Here is a 20,300-nt window from a genome sequence, read left to right on the forward strand (position 1 = left end):
AAGTCTCTGGTAGGGAGCACGCCAGTCCATTAAGTCTCTGGTAGGGAGCACGCCAGTCCATTAAGTCTCTGGTAGGGAGCACTATAGTCCATTAAGTCTCTGGTAGGGGGCACGCCAGTCCATTAAGTCTCTGGTAGGGGGCACGCCAGTCCATTAAGTCTCTGGTAGGGAGCACTCCAGTCCATTAAGTCTCTGGTAGGGAGCACGCCAGTCCATTAAGTCTCTGGTAGGGAGCACGCCAGTCCATTAAGTCTCTGGTAGGGAGCACTATAGTCCATTAAGTCTCTGGTAGGGGGCACGCCAGTCCATTAAGTCTCTGGTAGGGGGCACGCCAGTCCATTAAGTCTCTGGTAGGGAGCACTCCAGTCCATTAAGTCTCTGGTAGGGAGCACGCCAGTCCATTAAGTCTCTGGTAGGGAGCACGCCAGTCCATTAAGTCTCTGGTAGGGAGCACGCCAGTCCATTAAGTCTCTGGTAGGGACCCTGGCTCATTCATCATCCACAATGAATACTACAGCTGGCCCGGGTCCATCGGGCCCCACCACCCATTGGTCCTCGAGGGGTTTGCGAAACCACTCGAGGTGAAAGAACACCCGGACCTCCTCATTGCACCAGCTGTTGTCATCGGAAGTTCTATGGTATGAAACATCATGGTTCCCGTGGAAAAAAACTGTGCTATCCTGGAGCATGAGTACAGGACATTACAAGGCTGCTTCCGACCGTTCTACGACAGCTGCCGGGAGCTGACGCTGTCGTAGTCCATGTGGGCTCAAACCACATTAGGAGGGCTAGCTAGGGTGTGAAAGATTCAGCAGGCTACTGGCATTACACACCTGGCTAAAAGATTACTGTAGCTTTGTTGGAATCACTTTTATAGATAACTTTGACACCTTCTGGAAACAGGAATGATGGAGTCCATCCGAATTATCTTGGCTCCTGGACTCTGTCCACACATTTCAAGGCTGCGTTGAGACAAAGACTTATCAATGACCTAAGCCCAGCTCAGTTAATCACTACCATTGTGCCACTGAGTAGTCATAATGCTTCAGCACATTCAACATTATCCCAGTGGTGTTGGCAGACACAATATAAGCAACTAAATGTATGTCCCTCTAACTGCCCTGAATGCCTCTGTTGATCCTACAGCTTCTGTCTGCAGTAATCGTGTGCCTATGAACCAGAGTTATACTGTTAACACTGAGGCAGTGTGCCCAAGTCAGAAGTTCACTGTGTGCAGCTCATCAACTCAAACATAAATAACATGAGCATGTCTACTTCTGCTAACCTTCCCAGTAAAGCAAGAAAAACTATCAAGCATCCCAGAAAAGTGTAAAAAAAAATAGCCCACATTAACATTACCTTTGATGATACAGTGGTAGCAATACAAGGTTATAACATCTACAGAAAAGACAGAAATGCCAAAGGTGGAGGTGCTGCTGTTTATATTCAGACCCACATTCCTGTAAAGCTTAGAGAGGATCTCATGTTAAATACTGTTGAAGTAATATGGCTACAGGTTCATCTGCCTCACCTAAAGCCCATTCTGGTGGGAAGCTGCTATAGACCACCAAATGCTAACAGTCAGTATCTGGATAATATGTGTGAAATACTTGATAATGTACAGTTGAAGTCGGAAGTTTTACATACACCTTAGCCAAATACATTTAAACTCAGTTTTTCACAATTCCTGACATTTAATCCTAGTAAAAATTCCCTGTCTTGGGTCAGTTTATTTTAAGAATGAGAAATGTCGGAATAATAGTAGAGAGATTTCAGCAATTATTTATTTCATCACATTCCCAGTGGGTCAGAAGTTTACATACACTCATTTAGTATTTGGTAGCATTGCCTTTAAATAGTTTAACTTGGGTCAAACGTTTTGGGTAGTCAGTTGAAGTCGGAAGTTTACATACACTTTGGTTGGAGTTATTAAAACTCATTTTTCAACCACTCCACAAATTTCTAGAAAACAAACTATAGTTTTTGCAAGCCGGTTAGGACATCTACTTTGTGCATGACACAAGTCATTTTCCCAACAATTATTTACAGACATTATTTCACTTATAATTCACTGTATCACAATTCCAGTGGGTCAGAAGTTTACACACACACTAAGTTGACTGTGCCTTTAAACAGCTTGGAACATTCCAGAAAATGATGTCATGGCTTTAGAAGCTTCTGATAGGCTAATTGACATATTTTCAGTCAATTGGAGGTCTGGTTCATCCTTTGGAGTGACTTCCAAACGCCTGAAGGTACTACGTTCATCGCAGATGACTCGTCACAAAATCCCTGATCTTCTCAAAAACATAGTTTGTCTCGCTTTGTCCAGTCCAGGTGGTACAGGCAGACCAGGAGGAAGGACAGTCCGAACGTTCCTTAGCGACAACATCAGGCTCCAGAGCATCGAAGCTGTAAAACAGGGAACAACAACAAATCAGAAGACACTACAACCTTCCACAACATCAATTCACCTCCCAGGTTTACATAAGAGTAACCTCATACAATTAAAATGATTTTTTACCTGAAGTACTGGTACTGCTTGATCCGTGCCAGCAGCCTGAAGTACGGAGTCAGGTGTTGTTGCCTCCCAAAGCTTTCCACCGTACCATCCTCCAGTCCAACCAGCTGTAGGATGTTGACCCCTGTCACAGTGATGTCCTTCACAACACCAGCAATCTCAGACAAAGTGTTCACTCTGGTCTTTCTGAAGCGCTGCTCGTTGAGGCCGAAGCACCAGTCAGGGGCAAACTTGTTGTGGCCTGTGATCAGGAAGTGAAGGTCCAGACTGGTGGAGCTTGTGCATGGTCGGTCCGCCTGGCATAATAACAGACCAGAAACTTGTTCTTGTTTTGGCCGCAGCAGTTATCACAATTCAGGTCCACACGTGTTTTCCCCAACTCCGTAGTTGGTGAAGAAATGGTGCATGTTGATGACTGCGCTGCTACCTGCTAGCTTGCTTGGGCCAGCTCTCTTTTTGATGACTGTATGACTGGTGTATTAGAGTCAGGAGTGTTCTGCTGATTGATGCTGAAAGACACATTCCAGATACAAATATTGGAACATTATTATACAATAGATGTGAAATGGCATTCTGAGATATCGTCACTACACACAGTTCATACAGGTAATGTTAGCTACTGTAGCTAGCCAGCCATCTAACGTCAGCTGGCTAGCTAACAGGCTTTAACTAGCAATACAAACTGATTGTCACAGCTAGCTAAAGTTAACCAATAAGTTCAATGTTAGCTAGCTAACATTAAGCTATAACTAGCAATGCGAAAATGGCATTCTGAGATAACATCACTAACGTTACATACACACACAAGTTAATGTTAGCTAGCTAGCCAGCCACCTAACCTCAGCTAATGTTAGCAAGCTAACAGCAAGCTTTAACTTTGGGTCTTTTGTTTAGACATGTCACGTTAACGTTAGCTAGCTAAAAAAAAAAAAGAACTATAACCCCAATCCATAGAGTAACGTTATTAGCAATGCAAACCGATTGTCATAGCAAACTAAAAAAACGTTAGGTTGAGAAAGCCATCGAACTCCAGCTGGCTAGCTAACAGCTAGTTTTTAACTAGCAACGAAAACAACTTTCTGACAACATAATATCTGAATCTGTAGCTAGACTCTTACCTGTATACGTGGATGAACGCTTCACGGCAGACTGCAACCCCTTTCATCAGACATCCTGCGTTGCGCTCCACTGATTTAAAAAACGTGTTATTTTCCAGAGTGAGAGAGAGAGAGAGTCAGCATTGTATGGCACGATCGTCGTCCATCACATCATTTTCCCCACTGACCTTTGCCGATAGCGCCTGATAAATTAAATGTTATTGAGAGCAGAAGTAACATATTTGCAGTTCTCCATGGCTGACGTTTTATTTACGTTATATCTTTAGAAAAAACTACAGTAGAAAGGATTATCTACGCATAACGAGCAGCTCATTTTATAGACACAATATGCCACACCTGCAGACCAATCCAAACTCATCTCTCGGCATGTTCCAGCCCACTCATTATCTCAGCCAATCATGGCTAGCGGGAAGGTTGCTCCCTTTTTCTGTGGCTAAAACCAACTAGGCTCGTAATTTAACAATTTTATTCGTATTTAAAAATTACAAAAAAGTTTGATATTAAGGCACATGAAAGTTCACATGTTCGAGAAGGTATTTCTGCCCAAAAAAACACATTTTTGATGAAAACAAATTTTACGTTCAAAATGCTCTCATGTGAAGTCGTGACTATTTAAGTGCTATTTAAGAGTGGCTGGGCCCAGTGCTATTTAAGAGTGGCTGGGCCCAGTGCTATTTAAGAGTGGCTGGGCCCAGTGCTATTTAAGAGTGACTGGGCCCAGTGCTGAATTAATTATGGCTGGGCCCAGTGCTTTCTTTAAACCACTGGGCCCAGTGCTATTTAAGAGTGGCTGGGCCCAGTGCTATTTAAGAGTGGCTGGGCCCAGTGCTATTTAAGAGTGGCTGGGCCCAGTGCTCCAGCTGTTTTGATAGATGTTTTGATAGATGTGGAGGGTCAACACCTTAAGGTGGCGCGCCCAATTTTGACTTCTAGAGGAACAATCTTTTAACCGATTTCCCTGGTTTCACTTAACCAGAAAGACTCACAGCTGTAATCGTTGCCAAAGGTGCTTCTACAAAAGTATTGACTCGGGGGTGTGAAAACGTATGTAAATGAGATATTTCTGTATTTATTGTTCAATAAATGTATAAAAACACATCTTTCTGGGATGTGTCAAAGTGTATGAATACTTTCTGAAAGCATCTGTTGGTTATTCTATCCTAAAATCCCCAAATCTCCCCACAAGGACAATAAAACAAGGGAAATTCGCCAAGGTGGAGAACAATGAGGACAAAAAGGCTATTTTAAGCTCCACCGTTCAGGAAATAGGATGTCGGGAAATTAATTTTAGGTCCGTCACGAGGACGGAAGAACATGACGTGTATGTTTGTCTTTTGGATCCTTTGGCGAACTCCAGTGATGACCTTCCCATCTATAGAGAAGCTGGCTGTAAAACCTGGAGGATCTGGAGAAGCTGAGATGCTTCCTGCAACACACACAGCTCTGAGTAGACAGTTTTAGGTATTCCTCACCACTACAGCTGTAACATCTCCTCACCACTATAGTAGACAGCTGTTGGTTTTTCCTCACCACTACAGCTGTATGTATCTCCTCACCACTATAGTAGACAGCTGTGGGTATCTCCTCACCACTATAGTAGAGTTGTTGGTATCTCCTCACCACTATAGTAGACAGCTGTAGGTATCTCCTCGCCACTATAGTAGACAGCTGTAGGTATCTCCTCACCACTATAGTAGACAGCTGTAGGTATCTCCTCACCACTACAGTAGACAGCTGTAGGTATCTCCTCACCACTATAGTAGACAGCTGTAGGTATCTCCTCACCACTATAGTAGACAGCTGTAGGTATCTCCTCACCACTATAGTAGACAGCTGTAGGTATCTCCTCGCCACTACAGCTGTAGGTATCACCACTATAGTAGACAGCTGTAGGTATCTCCTCACCACTATAGTAGACAGCTGTAGGTATCTCCTCACCACTATAGTAGACAGCTGTTGGTATCTCCTCACCACTATAGTAGAGTTGTTGGTATCTCCTCACCACTATAGTAGACAGCTGTAGGTATCTCCTCAGCACTATAGTAGAGTTGTTGGTATCTCCTCACCACTATAGTAGACAGCTGTTGGTATCTCCTCACCACTATAGTAGGGTTGTTGGTATCTCCTCACCACTATAGTAGACATCTGTAGGTATCTCCTCACCACTATGGTAGACATCTGTAGGTATCTCCTCACCACTATGGTAGACATCTGTAGGTATCTCCTCACCACTATAGTAGACAGCTGTTGGTATCTCCTCACCACTATAGTAGAGTTGTTGGTATCTCCTCACCACTATAGTAGAGTTGTTGGTATCTCCTCACCACTATAGTAGAGTTGTTGGTATCTCCTCACCACTATAGTAGAGTTGTTGGTATCTCCTCACCACTATAGTAGTGTTGTTGGTATCTCCTCACCACTATAGTAGACAGCTGTAGGTATCTCCTCACCACTATAGTAGACAGCTGTAGGTATCTCCTCACCACTATAGTAGACAGCTGTAGGTATCTCCTCACCACTATAGTAGAGTTGTTGGTATCTCCTCACCACTATAGTAGACAGCTGTAGGTATCTCCTCACCACTATAGTAGAGTTGTAGGTATCTCCTCACCACTATAGTAGAGTTGTTGGTATCTCCTCACCACTATAGAAGACAGCTGTAGGTATCTCCTCACCACTATAGTAGACAGCTGTAGGTATCTCCTCACCACTATAGTAGAGTTGTTTGTATCTCCTCACCACTATAGTAGACAGCTGTAGGTATCTCCTCACCACTATAGTAGACAGCTGTAGGTATCTCCTCACCACTATAGTAGACAGCTGTAGGTATCTCCTCACCACTATAGTAGACAGCTGTAGGTATCTCCTCACCACTATAGTAGACAGCTGTAGGTATCTCCTCACCACTATAGTAGAGTTGTTGGTATCTCCTCACCACTATAGTAGACAGCTGTAGGTATCTCCTCACCACTATAGTAGAGTTGTAGGTATCTCCTCACCACTATAGTAGAGTTGTTGGTATCTCCTCACCACTATAGTAGAGTTGTAGGTATCTCCTCACCACTATAGTAGACATCTGTAGGTATCTCCTCACCACTATAGTAGACAGCTGTTGGTATCTCCTCACCACTATAGTAGACAGCTGTTGGTATCTCCTCACCACTATAGTAGACAGCTGTAGGTATCTCCTCACCACTATAGTAGACAGCTGTAGGAAAGCGAAGCCCCGGTTGAGTTGTGTCTGTTTATCTTTGATCAGTCGAACATTAGAAGGCGACAGAGTAGCGAAGGGAGCCAGAGTGGACAGGATGGACTCCAGGGAGGTATGGGGACCCAGGTTCCTCAGGATCAGAGCTGGAGAGAGGAGAGATGAAGGGCGGGATGGGGGGGGAGGGAGGTAGAGAGAACATTAGGAGACAGAGCAAGGAAACAGGATGGAGTCTGGAGAAGTATGGGGACCCAGGTTCCTTGGGATCAGAGCTGGAGAGATTGGGTTGAGAGCGAGGGGGGAGAGAAGGTAAATGAAAGAGACAGGTACAGTCCCTTCAGACAGTATTCATATTCCTAGATTTATTCCACATTTGGTTTGTGTTAACTTCTTACGGCTGAGATCGGCTGAGATCCGGTTAACGGGATCGACTTGACAACAGCCAGTGAAAGTGCAGGACGCCAAATTCAAACAACAACTTATTGTTAATCCCACCACAGTGTCCAATTTCAGGAACGCTTTACGACGAAAGCACACCAACTGATTATGTTAGGTCAGTACCAAGTCAACAGAAAAACACAGCAATTTTTCCAGCCAAAGAGAAGAGACACAAAAAGCAGAAATAGAGAGAAAATTAATCACTAACCTTTGATGATCTTCATCAGATGACACTCATAGGGCTTCATGTTACACAATACATGTATGTTTTGTTCGATAAAGTTCATATTTATATCCAAAAATCTTAGTTTACATTGGCATGTTATGTTCAGCAATGTTTTGCCTCCAAAACATCCGGTGATTTTGCAGAGAGCCACATCAATTTACAGAAATACTCATAATAAACATTGATAAAAGATACAAGTGTTATACATGGAACTTTAGATAAACTTCTCCTTAATGCAACCGCTGTGTCAGATTTTTAAAAAACTTTATGAAAAAAGCACACTATGCAATAATCTGAGTACGGTGCTCAGGCAACAAATACATATATCCTCCATGTTGGAGTCAACAGAATTCAGAAATAGCGTTATAAATATTCACCTACCTTTGATGATCTTCATCAGAATGCACTCCCAGGAATCCCAGTTCCACAATAAATGTTTGTTTTGTTCGATAAAGTTCATAATTTACGTCCAAATACCTCCTTTTTGTTTGCGCGTTTAGTACACAAATCCAAACTCACGACGCGCGGGCACTCGGTCCAGGCGAAAGTTCAGACGAAAAGTCATATTACAGTTCGTAGAAACATGTCAAACGAGGTATAGAATCAATGTTTAGGATGTTTTCATCATAAATGTCACATTCTGACCATAGTTCTTTTGCGTTTTCCTTGTTTTAGTGTTGGTCACGACGTGAGCTGGATGGGCATTCTATGTTGTGTGTCTAGTTTGTCTGTTTCTGTGTTTGGCCTGATATGGTTCTCAATCAGAGGCAGGTGTTAGTCGTTGTCTCTGATTGGGAACCATATTTAGGTAGCCTGTTTTGTCATTGTGTGTGATTGTCTATGTGTAGTGTTTGTGTCAGCACATTTGGTATATAGCTTCACGGTCGTTGTTCATTTCTTGTTTTGTTCACTTTGTGTTCACACCACGCTGCGCTTTGGTCCTCTTCTTACGACGATCGTGACAATAAATCTTTGTGATGGCCACTCCAATACTTTGACTGTTGGCCTCAAGCCATTTTGCCACAACTTTGCAAGTATGCTTGGGGTCATTGTCCATTTGGAAGACCCATTTGCAGCCAAGCTTTAACTGATGTCTTGAGATATTGCTTCATGATGCCATCTATTTTGTGAAGTGCACCAGTCCCTCCTGCAGCAAAGCACCCCCACAACAAGATGCTGCCACCCCGTGCTTCACGGTTGGGATGGCGTTCTTTGGCTTGCAAGCATCCCCCTTTTTCCTCCAAACATAATGATGGTCATTATGGCCAAACAGTTCTATTTTTGTTTCATCAGACCAGAGGTACGATCTTTGTCCCCACGTGCAGTTGCAAACCGTAGTCTGGCTTTTTAATGGCGGTTTTGGAGCAGTGGCTTCTTCCTTGCTGAGCGGCCTTTCAGGTTATGTCGATATAGGACTAGTTTTACTGTGGATATAGATACTTTTGTACCTGTTTCCTCCAGCATCTTCACAAGGTCCTTTGCTGTTGTTCTCGGATTGATTTGCACTTTTCGCACCAAAGTACGTTCATCTCTAGGAGACAGAACACATCTTCTTCCTGAGAGGTATGACAGCTGCGTAGTCCCATGGTGTTTATACTTGCGTACTGTCATGTTTTGTCTTATATTGTCTTGTCATTTTGCTTTTCCCTCTGTTCGTTTTCCCCCTGCTGGTCTTTTTAGGTTCGTTCCCCTTTTTCTCTCTCCCTTCCTCTCTCTCTTCTCTCTATCGTTCCGTTCCTGCTCCCAGCTGTTCCTATTCCCCTAATCAATCATTTAGTCTTCCCACACCTGTTCCCTATCTTTTTCCCTGATTAGAGTCCCTATTTCTCCCCTTGTTTTCCGTTTCTGCCCTGTCGGATCCTTGTCTATTGTTCACCGTGCTGTGTCTGTGTATCGCCCTGTCGTGTCGTGTTTCCCTCAGATGCTGCGTGGTGAGCAGGTGTCTGAGTCTGCTACGTTCAAGTGCCTTCCTGAGGCAACCTGCAGTTCATGATCGAGTCTCCAGTCTGTTCTCGTCATTACGAGTGGAATTGTGCTTTATGATTGTATATTTACTTTACTGGATTAAAGACTCTGTTTTCGCCAAGTCGCTTTTGGGTCCTCATTCACCTGCATAACAGAAGGATCCGACCAAAGAATGGACCCAGCGACTACAGACGCTCGTAACACTGCCGTCGAGATCCAAGGAGCCATGCTCGGCAGACACGAGCAGGAATTGTCTGCTGCTCGCCATGCCGTGGAGAACCTGGCCGCTCAGGTTTCCGACCTCTCTGGACAGTTCCAGAGTCTTCGTCTCGTGCCACCTGTTACTTCCTGGCCTGCCGAGCCTCCGGAACCTAGGGTTAATAAACCCACCTTGCTACTCACGGGCAGCCCACGGCATATGTATATACTGTACCAACATCGACTGCATCCTTTCTCACCCAGTGTTTACTTTGTCTATCATCTCATGTATCTGTACTCTCCAACCCAACACATACTCTAGATAAGACAGTAGTTTTTTTTTGGAATTGTTAGTTAGATTACTTGTTGGTTATCACTGCATTGTCGGAACTAGAAGCACAAGCATTTCAATCCATTAACATCTGCTACTGGCAAATAAAATTTGATTTGATTTGATTTGATTTCGGGCTCGAGAGTGGGGCACAGCTATCTGGGAGGCAAGGGCTGATTGCTCTAACAATTACCAGAACTTTAAAGAGGAGATGATTCGGGTTTTTGACCGTTCAGTTTTTGGTAGGGAGGCTTCTAGGGCCCTGGCTTCCCTATGCCAAGGTGATCGATCCATAACGGATTACTCTATTGAGTTTCGCACTCTTGCTGCCTCTAGTGAGTGGAACGAGCCGGCGCTGCTCGCTCGTTTTCTGGAGGGACTCCACGCAGTGGTTAAAGATGAGATTCTCTCCCGGGAGGTTCCTTCAAGTGTGGACTCTTTGATTGCTCTTGCCATCCGCATAGAACGACGGGTAGATCTTCGTCACCAGGCTCGTGGTAGAGAGCTCGCGTCAACGGTGTTTCCCTGCTCCGCATCGCAACCATCTCCCTCCTCTGGCTCAGAGACTGAGCCCATGCAGCTGGGAGGGATTCGCATCTCGACTAAGGAGAGGGAACGGAGGATCACCAACCGCCTGTGCCTCTATTGCGGACTTGCTGGACATTTTGTTAATTCATGTCCAGTAAAAGCTAGAGCTCATCAGTAAGCGGAGGGCTACTGGTGAGCGCTACTACTCAGGTCTCTCCATCTAGATCCTGTACTACTTTGTCGGTCCATCTACGCTGGACCGGTTCGGGTGCTACATGCAGTGCCTTGATAGACTCTGGGGCTGAGGGTTGTTTCATGGACGAAGCATGGGCTCGGAAACATGACATTCCTTTCAGAAAGTTAGACAAGCCTACGCCCATGTTCGCCTTAGATGGTAGTCATCTTCCCAGTATCAGATTTGAGACACTACCTTTAACCCTCACAGTATCTGGTAACCACAGTGAGACTATTTCTTTTTTGATTTTTCGTTCACCTTTTACACCTGTTGTTTTGGGTCATCCCTGGCTAGTATGTCATAATCCTTCTATTAATTGGTCTAGTAATTCTATCCTATCCTGGAACGTTTCTTGTCATGTGAAGTGTTTAATGTCTGCCATCCCTCCCGTTTCTTCTGTCCCCACTTCTCAGGAGGAACCTGGCGATTTGACAGGAGTGCCGGAGGAATATCATGATCTGCGCACGGTCTTCAGTCGGTCCCGAGCCAACTCCCTTCCTCCTCACCGGTCGTATGATTGTAGTATTGATCTCCTTCCGGGGACCACTCCTCCTCGGGGTAGACTATACTCTCTGTCGGCTCCCGAACGTAAGGCTCTCGAGGATTATTTGTCTGTGTCTCTTGACGCCGGTACCATAGTGCCTTCTTCCTCTCCGGCCGGGGCGGGGTTTTTTTTGTTAAGAAGGACGGTACTCTGCGCCCCTGCGTGGATTATCGAGGGCTGAATGACATAACGGTTAAGAATCGTTATCCGCTTCCCCTTATGTCATCAGCCTTCGAGATTCTGCAGGGAGCCAGGTGCTTTACTAAGTTGGACCTTCGTAACGCTTACCATCTCGTGCGCATCAGAGAGGGGGACGAGTGGAAAACGGCGTTTAACACTCCGTTAGGGCATTTTGAGTACCGGGTTCTGCCGTTTGGTCTCGCCAATGCGCCAGCTGTTTTTCAGGCATTAGTTAATGATGTTCTGAGAGACATGCTGAACATCTTTGTTTTTGTCTATCTTGACGATATCCTGATTTTTTCACCGTCACTCGAGATTCATGTTCAGCACGTTCGACGTGTTCTACAGCGCCTTTTAGAGAATTGTCTCTACGTGAAGGCTGAGAAGTGCTCTTTTCATGTCTCCTCCGTTACTTTTCTCGGTTCCGTTATTTCCGCTGAAGGCATTCAGATGGATTCCGCTAAGGTCCAAGCTGTCAGTGATTGGCCCGTTCCAAGGTCACGTGTCGAGTTGCAGCGCTTTCTAGGTTTCGCTAATTTCTATCGGCGTTTCATTCGTAATTTCGGTCAAGTTGCTGCCCCTCTCACAGCTCTTACTTCTGTCAAGACGTGTTTTAAGTGGTCCGGTTCCGCCCAGGGAGCTTTTGATCTTCTAAAAGAACGTTTTACGTCCGCTCCTATCCTCGTTACTCCTGACGTCACTAGACAATTCATTGTCGAGGTTGACGCTTCAGAGGTAGGCGTGGGAGCCATTCTATCCCAGCGCTTCCAGTCTGACGATAAGGTTCATCCTTGCGCTTATTTTTCTCATCGCCTGTCGCCATCTGAACGCAACTATGATGTGGGTAACCGCGAACTGCTCGCCATCCGCTTAGCCCTAGGCGAATGGCGACAGTGGTTGGAGGGGGCGACCGTTCCTTTTGTCGTTTGGACAGACCATAAGAACCTTGAGTACATCCGTTCTGCCAAACGACTTAATGCTCGTCAATCTCGTTGGGCGTTGTTTTTCGCTCGTTTCGAGTTTGTGATTTCTTACCGTCCGGGTAGCAAGAACACCAAGCCTGATGCCTTATCCCGTCTTTTTAGTTCTTCTGTGGCTTCTACTGATCCCGAGGGGATTCTTCCTTATGGGCGTGTTGTCGGGTTGACAGTCTGGGGAATTGAAAGACAGGTTAAGCAAGCACTCACGCACACTGCGTCGCCGCGCGCTTGTCCTAGTAACCTTCTTTTCGTTCCTGTTTCCACTCGTTTGGCTGTTCTTCAGTGGGCTCACTCTCCCAAGTTAGCTGGTCATCCCGGTGTTCGAGGCACTCTTGCGTCTATTCGCCAGCGCTTTTGGTGGCCGACTCAGGAGCGTGACACGCGCTGCTTGTTCGGACTGCGCGCAGACTAAGTCAGGTAACTCTCCTCCTGCCGGTCGTCTCAGACCGCTCCCCATTCCTTCTCGACCATGGTCTCACATCGCCCTAGACTTCATTACCGGTCTGCCTTTGTCTGCGGGGAAGACTGTGATTCTTACGGTTGTCGATAGGTTCTCTAAGGCGGCACATTTCATTCCCCTCGCTAAACTTCCTTCCGCTAAGGAGACGGCACAAATCATCATCGAGAATGTGTTCAGAATTCATGGCCTCCCGTTAGACGCCGTTTCAGACAGAGGCCCGCAATTCACGTCACAGTTTTGGAGGGAGTTCTGTCGTTTGATTGGTGCGTCCGTCAGTCTCTCTTCCGGGTTTCATCCCCAGTCTAACGGTCAAGCAGAGGGGCCAATCAGACGATTGGTCGCATACTACGCAGCCTTTCTTTCAGAAACCCTGCGTCTTGGGCAGAACAGCTCCCCTGGGCAGAATACGCTCACAACTCGCTTCCTTCGTCTGCTACCGGGTTATCTCCGTTTCAGAGTAGTCTGGGTTACCAGCCTCCTCTGTTCTCATCCCAGCTTGCCGAGTCCAGCGTTCCCTCCGCTCAAGCGTTTGTCCAACGTTGTGAGCGCACCTGGAGGAGGGTGAGGTCTGCACTTTGCCGTTACAGGGCACAGACTGTGAGAGCCGCCAATAAACGTAGGATTAAGAGTCCAAGGTATTGTTGCGGCCAGAGAGTGTGGCTTTCCACTCGCAACCTTCCTCTTACGACAGCTTCTCGTAAGTTGACTCCGCGGTTCATTGGTCCGTTCCGTGTCTCCCAGGTCGTCAATCCTGTCGCTGTGCGACTGCTTCTTCCGCGACATCTTCGTCGCGTCCATCCTGTCTTCCATGTCTCCTGTGTCAAGCCCTTTCTTCGCACCCCCGTTCGTCTTCCCTCCCCCTCCCGTCCTTGTCGAGAGCGCACCTATTTACAAGGTACGTAGGATCATGGACATGCGTTCTCGGGGACGGGGTCACCAATACTTAGTGGATTGGGAGGGTTACGGTCCTGAGGAGAGGAGTTGGGTTCCGTCTCGGGACGTGCTGGACCGTTCACTTATTGATGATTTCCTCCGTTGCCGCCAGGATTCCTCCTCGAGTGCGCCAGGAGGCGCTCGGTGAGTGGGGGGTACTGTCATGTTTTGTCTTATATTGTCTTGTCATTTTGCTTTTCCCTCTGTTCGTTTTCCCCTGCTGGTCTTTTTTAGGTTCGTTCCCCTTTTCTCTCTCCCTTCCTCTCTCTCTTCTCTCTATCGTTCCGTTCCTGCTCCCAGCTGTTCCTATTCCCCTAATCAATCATTTAGTCTTCCCACACCTGTTCCCTATCTTTTTCCCTGATTAGAGTCCCTATTTCTCCCCTTGTTTTCCGTTTCTGCCCTGTCGGATCCTTGTCTATTGTTCACCGTGCTGTGTCTGTGTATCGCCCTGTCGTGTCGTGTTTCCCTCAGATGCTGCGTGGTGAGCAGGTGTCTGAGTCTGCTACGTTCAAGTGCCTTCCCGAGGCAACCTGCAGTTCATGATCGAGTCTCCAGTCTGTTCTCGTCATTACGAGTGGAATTGTGCTTTATGATTGTATATTTACTTTACTGGATTAAAGACTCTGTTTTCGCCAAGTCGCTTTTGGGTCCTCATTCACCTGCATAACACGTACTATTGTTTGTACAGATGAACGTGGTACCTTCAGGCGTTTGGAAATTGCTCCCAAGGATGAACCAGACATGAGGTCTACAATCTTTTCGGAGGTCTTGGCTGATTTCTTTGGATTTTCCATGATGTCAAGCAAAGAGGCACTCATTTTGAAGGTAGGTATTGAAATACATCCACAGGTACACCTCCAATTGACTCAAATTATGTCAATTAGCCAATCAGAAGCTTCTAAAGCCATGACATCATTTCCTGGATTTTTCCAAGCTGTTTAAAGGCACAGTCAACTTAGTGTATGTAAACTTCTGACCCACTGGAATTGTGATACAGTGAATTATAAGTGAAATAATCTGTCTGTTAACAATTGTTGGAAAAATGACTTGTGTCATACACAAAGTAGATGTCCTAACTGACTTTCCAAAACTATAGTTTGTTAACAAGACATTTGTGGAGTGGTTGAAAAACTAGTTTTAATGACTCCAACCTAAATGTATGTAAACTAGTTTTAATGACTCCAACCTAAGTGTATGTAAACTAGTTTTAATGACTCCAACCTAAATGTATGTAAACTAGTTTTAATGACTCCAACCTAAGTGTATATAAACTAGTTTTAATGACTCCAACCTAAATGTATGTAAACGAGTTTTAATGACTCCAACCTAAATGTATGTAAATGAGTTTTAATGACTCCAACCTAAATGTATGTAAACTAGTTTTAATGACTCCAACCTAAGTGTATATAAACTAGTTTTAATGACTCCAACCTAAGTGTATATAAACTAGTTTTAATGACTCCAACCTAAATGTATGTAAACTAGTTTTAATGACTCCAACCTAAGTGTATATAAACTAGTTTTAATGACTCCAACCTAAATGTAAACGAGTTTTAATGACTCCAACCTAAATGTAAACGAGTTTTAATGACTCCAACCTAAATGTAAACTAGTTTTAATGACTCCAACCTAAATGTAAACTAGTTTTAATGACTCCAACCTAAATGTAAACGAGTTTTAATGACTCCAACCTAAATGTAAACTAGTTTTAATGACTCCAACCTAAATGTAAACGAGTTTTAATGACTCCAACCTAAATGTAAACTAGTTTTAATGACTCCAACCTAAATGTAAACGAGTTTTAATGACTCCAACCTAAATGTAAACTAGTTTTAATGACTCCAACCTAAATGTAAACTTCCAACTTCCACTGTATACATAATATGACATTTGAAATGTCTTTATTATTTTGGCATTTTTGTGAGTGTAGTTGTTTAGTGTTTATTATCTACTTCACTTGCTTTGGCAATGTTAACATATGTTTCCCATGCCCCTTCAATTTAAATTGACTTGAGAGAGAGACTTACTGTCATTGGCCACCTCAGCCTGCTGTGTGTCAGCTCCTCCTGCCCCAGCCCTGCCCCCAGCCCTGGGAGTGGTGACGGCAGTAGAGGTGGTAGCAGCTGGCTGGTAGAGAGCAGGGAGGGGCAATAAGCCGTCCTTCTGATGCACACCCAGGGGTAACTCCCTCAGCTGGGGCAGTTTCAGCTCTGCCTCTAAAGGGTAAAAAAAAAACACAGTCGGATATCCCAGAACACACCTGTCTATGTTTATCATAGGGTTTAGGTATCACATGTTTACCTGATTTAGGAACACCACATTTAAAGCACTTCTCTCTCCTCTTGAAGTTCTGAACCCCACACTGTTAGAACAGCAACAGAGGCGATCAGTACTAGGGAGAATTGATGAAAAAGATGAGAAGCCACACAGTGAGGTTGTTAGCTGTTGTACCTTGTTACAGAGCCAGTCCTCGTTGGCGCGTGGTTTAGGGTCACTGTAGTGCATAGACACCCTCTGGCCTAGGATAGACAAAACCCTCTGAAAGAGAGAGAGAGAAAGAGACAGGCAGAGAGAGCGAGAGAGAGAGGGAGAGAAGGAGAGACAAAGAGAAAGATAGACAGAGAAGACCAAGAGAGAGGGAGACAGAGAGGGAGAACGAGACAAAGAGAGAAACAAAGAATGATTATCATAGATAAGTGGTTCACATTCTAGAGAGAGAGGAGCCCACTCACAAGAGGGCAGAATGAGTGAGAGATGTTTCCCATGCCAATAAAGTCCATTGAATTGAATTGAGAGAGAGTGGGAAAGAGAGGAGAGAAGAGGGAAAGAGAGGAGAGAAGAGAGGGAAAGAGAGGGAAAGAGAGGAGAAGAGAGGAGAGAAGAGAGGGAAAGAGAGGAGAGAAGAGAGGGAAAGAGAGGGAAAGAGAGGAGAGAAGAGGGAAAGAGAGGAGAGAAGAGGGAAAGAGAGGAGAGAAGAGGGAAAGAGAGGAGAGAAGAGGGAAAGAGAGGAGAGAAGAGAGGGAAAGAGAGGGAAAGAGAGAAGAGAGGAGAGAAGAGAGGGAAAGAGAGGAGAGAAGAGAGGGAAAGAGAGGAGAGAAGAGAGGGAAAGAGAGGAGAAAAGAGGGAAAGAGAGGAGAGAAGAGAGGGAAAGAGAGGAGAGAAGAGAGGGAAAGAGAGGAGAGAAGAGAGGGAAAGAGAGGAGAAAAGAGGGAAAGAGAGGAGAGAAGAGAGGGAAAGAGAGGAGAGAAGAGAGGGAAAGAGAGGAGAGAAGAGGGAAAGAGAGGAGAGAAGAGAGGGAAAGAGAGAAGAGAAGAGAGGGAAAGAGAGGAGAGAAGAGAGGGAAAGAGAGGAGAGAAGAGAGGGAAAGAGAGGAGAGAAGAGAGGGAAAGAGAGGAGAAAGAGAGGAGAAGAGAGGAGAGAAGAGAGGGAAAGAGAGGAGAGAAGAGAGGGAAAGAGAGGAGAGAAGAGAGGGAAAGAGAGGAGAGAAGAGAGGGAAAGAGAGGGAAAGAGAGGAGAGAAGAGAGGGAAAGAGAGGAGAGAAGAGAGGGAAAGAGAGGAGAAGAGAGGAGAGAAGAGAGGGAAAGAGAGGGAGAAGAGAGGGAAAGAGAGGAGAGAAGAGAGGGAAAGAGAGGAGAGAAGAGGGAAAGAGAGGAGAGAAGAGAGGGAAAGAGAGGGAAAGAGAGGAGAAGAGAGGAGAGAAGAGAGGGAAAGAGAGGAGAGAAGAGAGGGAAAGAGAGGAGAGAAGAGGGAAAGAGAGGAGAGAAGAGGGAAAGCGAGGAGAGAAGAGAGGGAAAGAGAGGAGAGAAGAGAGGGAAAGAGAGGAGAGAAGAGAGGGAAAGAGAGGAGAGAAGAGGGAAAGAGAGGGAAAGAGAGGAGAAGAGAGGAGAGAAGAGAGGGAAAGAGAGGAGAGAAGAGAGGGAAAGAGAGGAGAGAAGAGGGAAAGAGAGGAGAGAAGAGAGGGAAAGAGAGGAGAGAAGAGAGGGAAAGAGAGGAGAGAAGAGGGAAAGAGAGGGAAAGAGAGGAGAAGAGAGGAGAGAAGAGAGGGAAAGAGAGGAGAGAAGAGGGAAAGAGAGGAGAGAAGAGAGGGAAAGAGAGGAGAGAATAGAGGGAAAGAGAGGGAAAGAGAGGAGAAGAGAGGAGAGAAGAGAGGAGAGAAGAGAGGGAAAGAGAGGAGAGAAGAGGGAAAGAGAGGAGAGAATAGAGGGAAAGAGAGGGAAAGAGAGGAGAAGAGAGGAGAGAAGAGAGGAGAGAAGAGAGGGAAAGAGAGGAGAGAAGAGGGAAAGAGAGGAGAGAAGAGAGGGAAAGAGAGGAGAGAAGAGAGGGAAAGAGAGGAGAAGAGAGGGAAAGAGAGGAGAAGAGAGGAGAGAAGAGAGGGAAAGAGAGGGGAGAAGAGAGGGAAAGAGAGGAGAGAAGAGAGGGAAAGAGAGGAGAGAAGAGGGAAAGAGAGGAGAGAAGAGAGGGAAAGAGAGGGAAAGAGAGGAGAAGAGAGGAGAGAAGAGAGGGAAAGAGAGGAGAAGAGAGGGAAAGAGAGGAGAGAAGAGGGAAAGAGAGGAGAGAAGAGGGAAAGAGAGGAGAGAAGAGAGGGAAAGAGAGGAGAGAAGAGAGGGAAAGAGAGGAGAGAAGAGAGGGAAAGAGAGGAGAGAAGAGGGAAAGAGAGGGAAAGAGAGGAGAAGAGAGGAGAGAAGAGAGGGAAAGAGAGGAGAGAAGAGAGGGAAAGAGAGGAGAGAAGAGGGAAAGAGAGGAGAGAATAGAGGGAAAGAGAGGGAAAGAGAGGAGAAGAGAGGAGAGAAGAGAGGAGAGAAGAGAGGGAAAGAGAGGAGAGAAGAGGGAAAGAGAGGAGAGAAGATAGGGAAAGAGAAGAGAGAAAGAGAGGAGAAGAGAGAGAGAAGAGAAAAGAGAGGAGAGAAGAGAGGGAAAGAGAGGAGAAGAGAGGGAAGAGAAGAGGGAAGAGAGAGAGAAAGAGAGGGAAAGAGAGGAGAGAAGAGAGGAAAAGAGAGAGAGAGAAGAGAGGGAAAGAGAGGAGAAGAGAGGAGAGAAAGAGAGGGAAAGAGAGGAGAGAAGAGAGGGAAAGAGAGGGAAAGAGAAGAGAGGGAAAGAGAGGAGAGAAGAGAAGAGAGAGGAAAAGAGGAGAGAAGAGAGAGAGAGAGAGAGGGAAAAGAGAGGGAAAGAGAGGAGAAAGAGAGGAGAGAAGAGAGGGAAAGAGAGGAGAGAAGAGAGGGAAAGAGAGGAGAGAAGAGAGGGAAAGAGAGGAGAGAAGAGAGGGAAAGAGAGGGAGAAGAGGGAGAGAGAGAAGAGAGGGAAAGAGAGGAGAGAAGAGAGGAGAAAGAGAGGAGAGAAGAGAGGGAAAGAGAGGAGAAAGAGAGGAAAGAGAAGAGAGAGGAAAGAGAGGGAAAGAGAGGGAAAGAGAGGAGAGAAGAGAGGGAAAGAGAGGAGAGAAGAGAGGGAAAGAGAGGGAAAGAGAGGAGAAGAGAGAGAGAAGAGAAAGAGAGGAGAGAAAAGAGAGGGAAAGAGAGGAGAAAGAGAGGGAAAGAGAGGGAAAGAGAGGGAAAGAGAGAGAAAGAGAGGGAAAGAGAGGAGAGAAGAGAGGGAAAGAGAGGAGAGAAGAGAGGGAAAGAGAGGGAGAAGAGAGGAAAGAGAGGGAAAGAGAGAGAGAGAGAGAGAGAAGAGAGAAAGAGAGGGAAAGAGAGAGAGGGAAAGAGAGGGAAAGAGAGGAGAGAAGAGAGGGAAAGAGAGGAGAGAAGAGAGGAAAGAGAGGAAAGAGAAGAGAGGGAAAGAGAGGAGAGAAGAGAGGGAAAGAGAGGAGAAAGAGAGGGAGAAGAGAGGGAGAAGAGAGGGAAAGAGAGGAGAAAGAGAGGGAAAGAGAGGAGAAGAGAAGAGAGAGGAAAGAGAGGAGAGAAGAGAGAAAGAGGGAAAGAGAGGAAAGAGAGGAGAGGGAAAGAGAGGAGAAAGAGAGGAGAAAGAGAGGAGAGAGAGAGAGAAGAGAGGAGAGAAGAGAGGAGGGAAAGAGAGGAGAGAAGAGAGGAAAGAGAGGGAGAGGAGAGGGAAAGAGAGGAGAAAGAGAGGAGGGAAAGAGAGGAAGAGAGGGAAAGAGAGGAGAGAAGAGAGGAAAGAGAAGAGAGAGGAAAGAGAGGAGAGAAGAGAGGGAAAGAGAGGAGAGAAGAGAGAGAAAGAGAGGAGAGAAGAGAGGGAAAGAGAGGAGAGAAGAGAGGGAAAGAGAGGAGAGAAGAGAGGGAAAGAGAGGAGAGAAGAGAGGGAAAGAGAGGAGAAAGAGAGGAGAAGAGAGGGAGAGAAGAGAGGGAAAGAGAGGAGAGAAGAGAGGGAGAAAGAGAGGAGAGAAGAGAGAGGAAGAGAGAGGGAGAGAGAGAGAGAGAGGGAAAGAGAGGAGAGAAGAGAGGGAAAGAGAGGAGAGAAGAGAGGGAAAGAGAGGAGAGA

At 45.9% G+C, this 20,300-nt stretch overlaps 2 protein-coding genes and 1 long non-coding RNA gene across 3 annotated transcripts in view; all 3 read right to left on the reverse strand.

Moving 5' to 3' along the window:
• LOC124018172 (RNA-binding protein 10-like) overlaps positions 1-763 on the reverse strand; it is a 20,742-nt gene extending 19,979 nt beyond the window's left edge. Inside the window, exon 1 of the mRNA XM_046333438.1 lies at positions 729-763. Coding sequence (XP_046189394.1) covers positions 729-763 — 35 coding nt within the window. The remainder of the gene's footprint in view (positions 1-728) is intronic.
• Positions 764-2,141: 1,378 nt separating this feature from the next.
• LOC124032412 lies at positions 2,142-4,102 on the reverse strand. The gene is made up of 3 exons (XR_006838271.1): positions 3,640-4,102; positions 2,525-3,030; positions 2,142-2,412 (listed from the first exon to the last, which is right to left on the reverse strand). It is a non-coding gene; the product is annotated as an uncharacterized LOC124032412 (long non-coding RNA).
• A 909-nt stretch (positions 4,103-5,011) lies between these two features.
• LOC124018182 (RNA-binding protein 10-like) overlaps positions 5,012-20,300 on the reverse strand; it is a 36,761-nt gene continuing 21,472 nt past the window's right edge. Inside the window, exons 4-8 of the mRNA XM_046333450.1 lie at positions 16,320-16,406; positions 16,170-16,230; positions 15,896-16,084; positions 6,833-6,993; positions 5,012-5,065 (exon numbers count right to left, since the gene is read on the reverse strand). Of these exons, the coding sequence (XP_046189406.1) occupies positions 5,012-5,065; positions 6,833-6,993; positions 15,896-16,084; positions 16,170-16,230; positions 16,320-16,373 (519 nt within the window). The 5' untranslated portion in view covers positions 16,374-16,406. The remainder of the gene's footprint in view (positions 5,066-6,832; positions 6,994-15,895; positions 16,085-16,169; positions 16,231-16,319; positions 16,407-20,300) is intronic.

This window comes from Oncorhynchus gorbuscha, linkage group LG03, assembly GCF_021184085.1.
Source record: "Oncorhynchus gorbuscha isolate QuinsamMale2020 ecotype Even-year linkage group LG03, OgorEven_v1.0, whole genome shotgun sequence".
Lineage (NCBI taxonomy): Eukaryota > Metazoa > Chordata > Actinopteri > Salmoniformes > Salmonidae > Oncorhynchus > Oncorhynchus gorbuscha.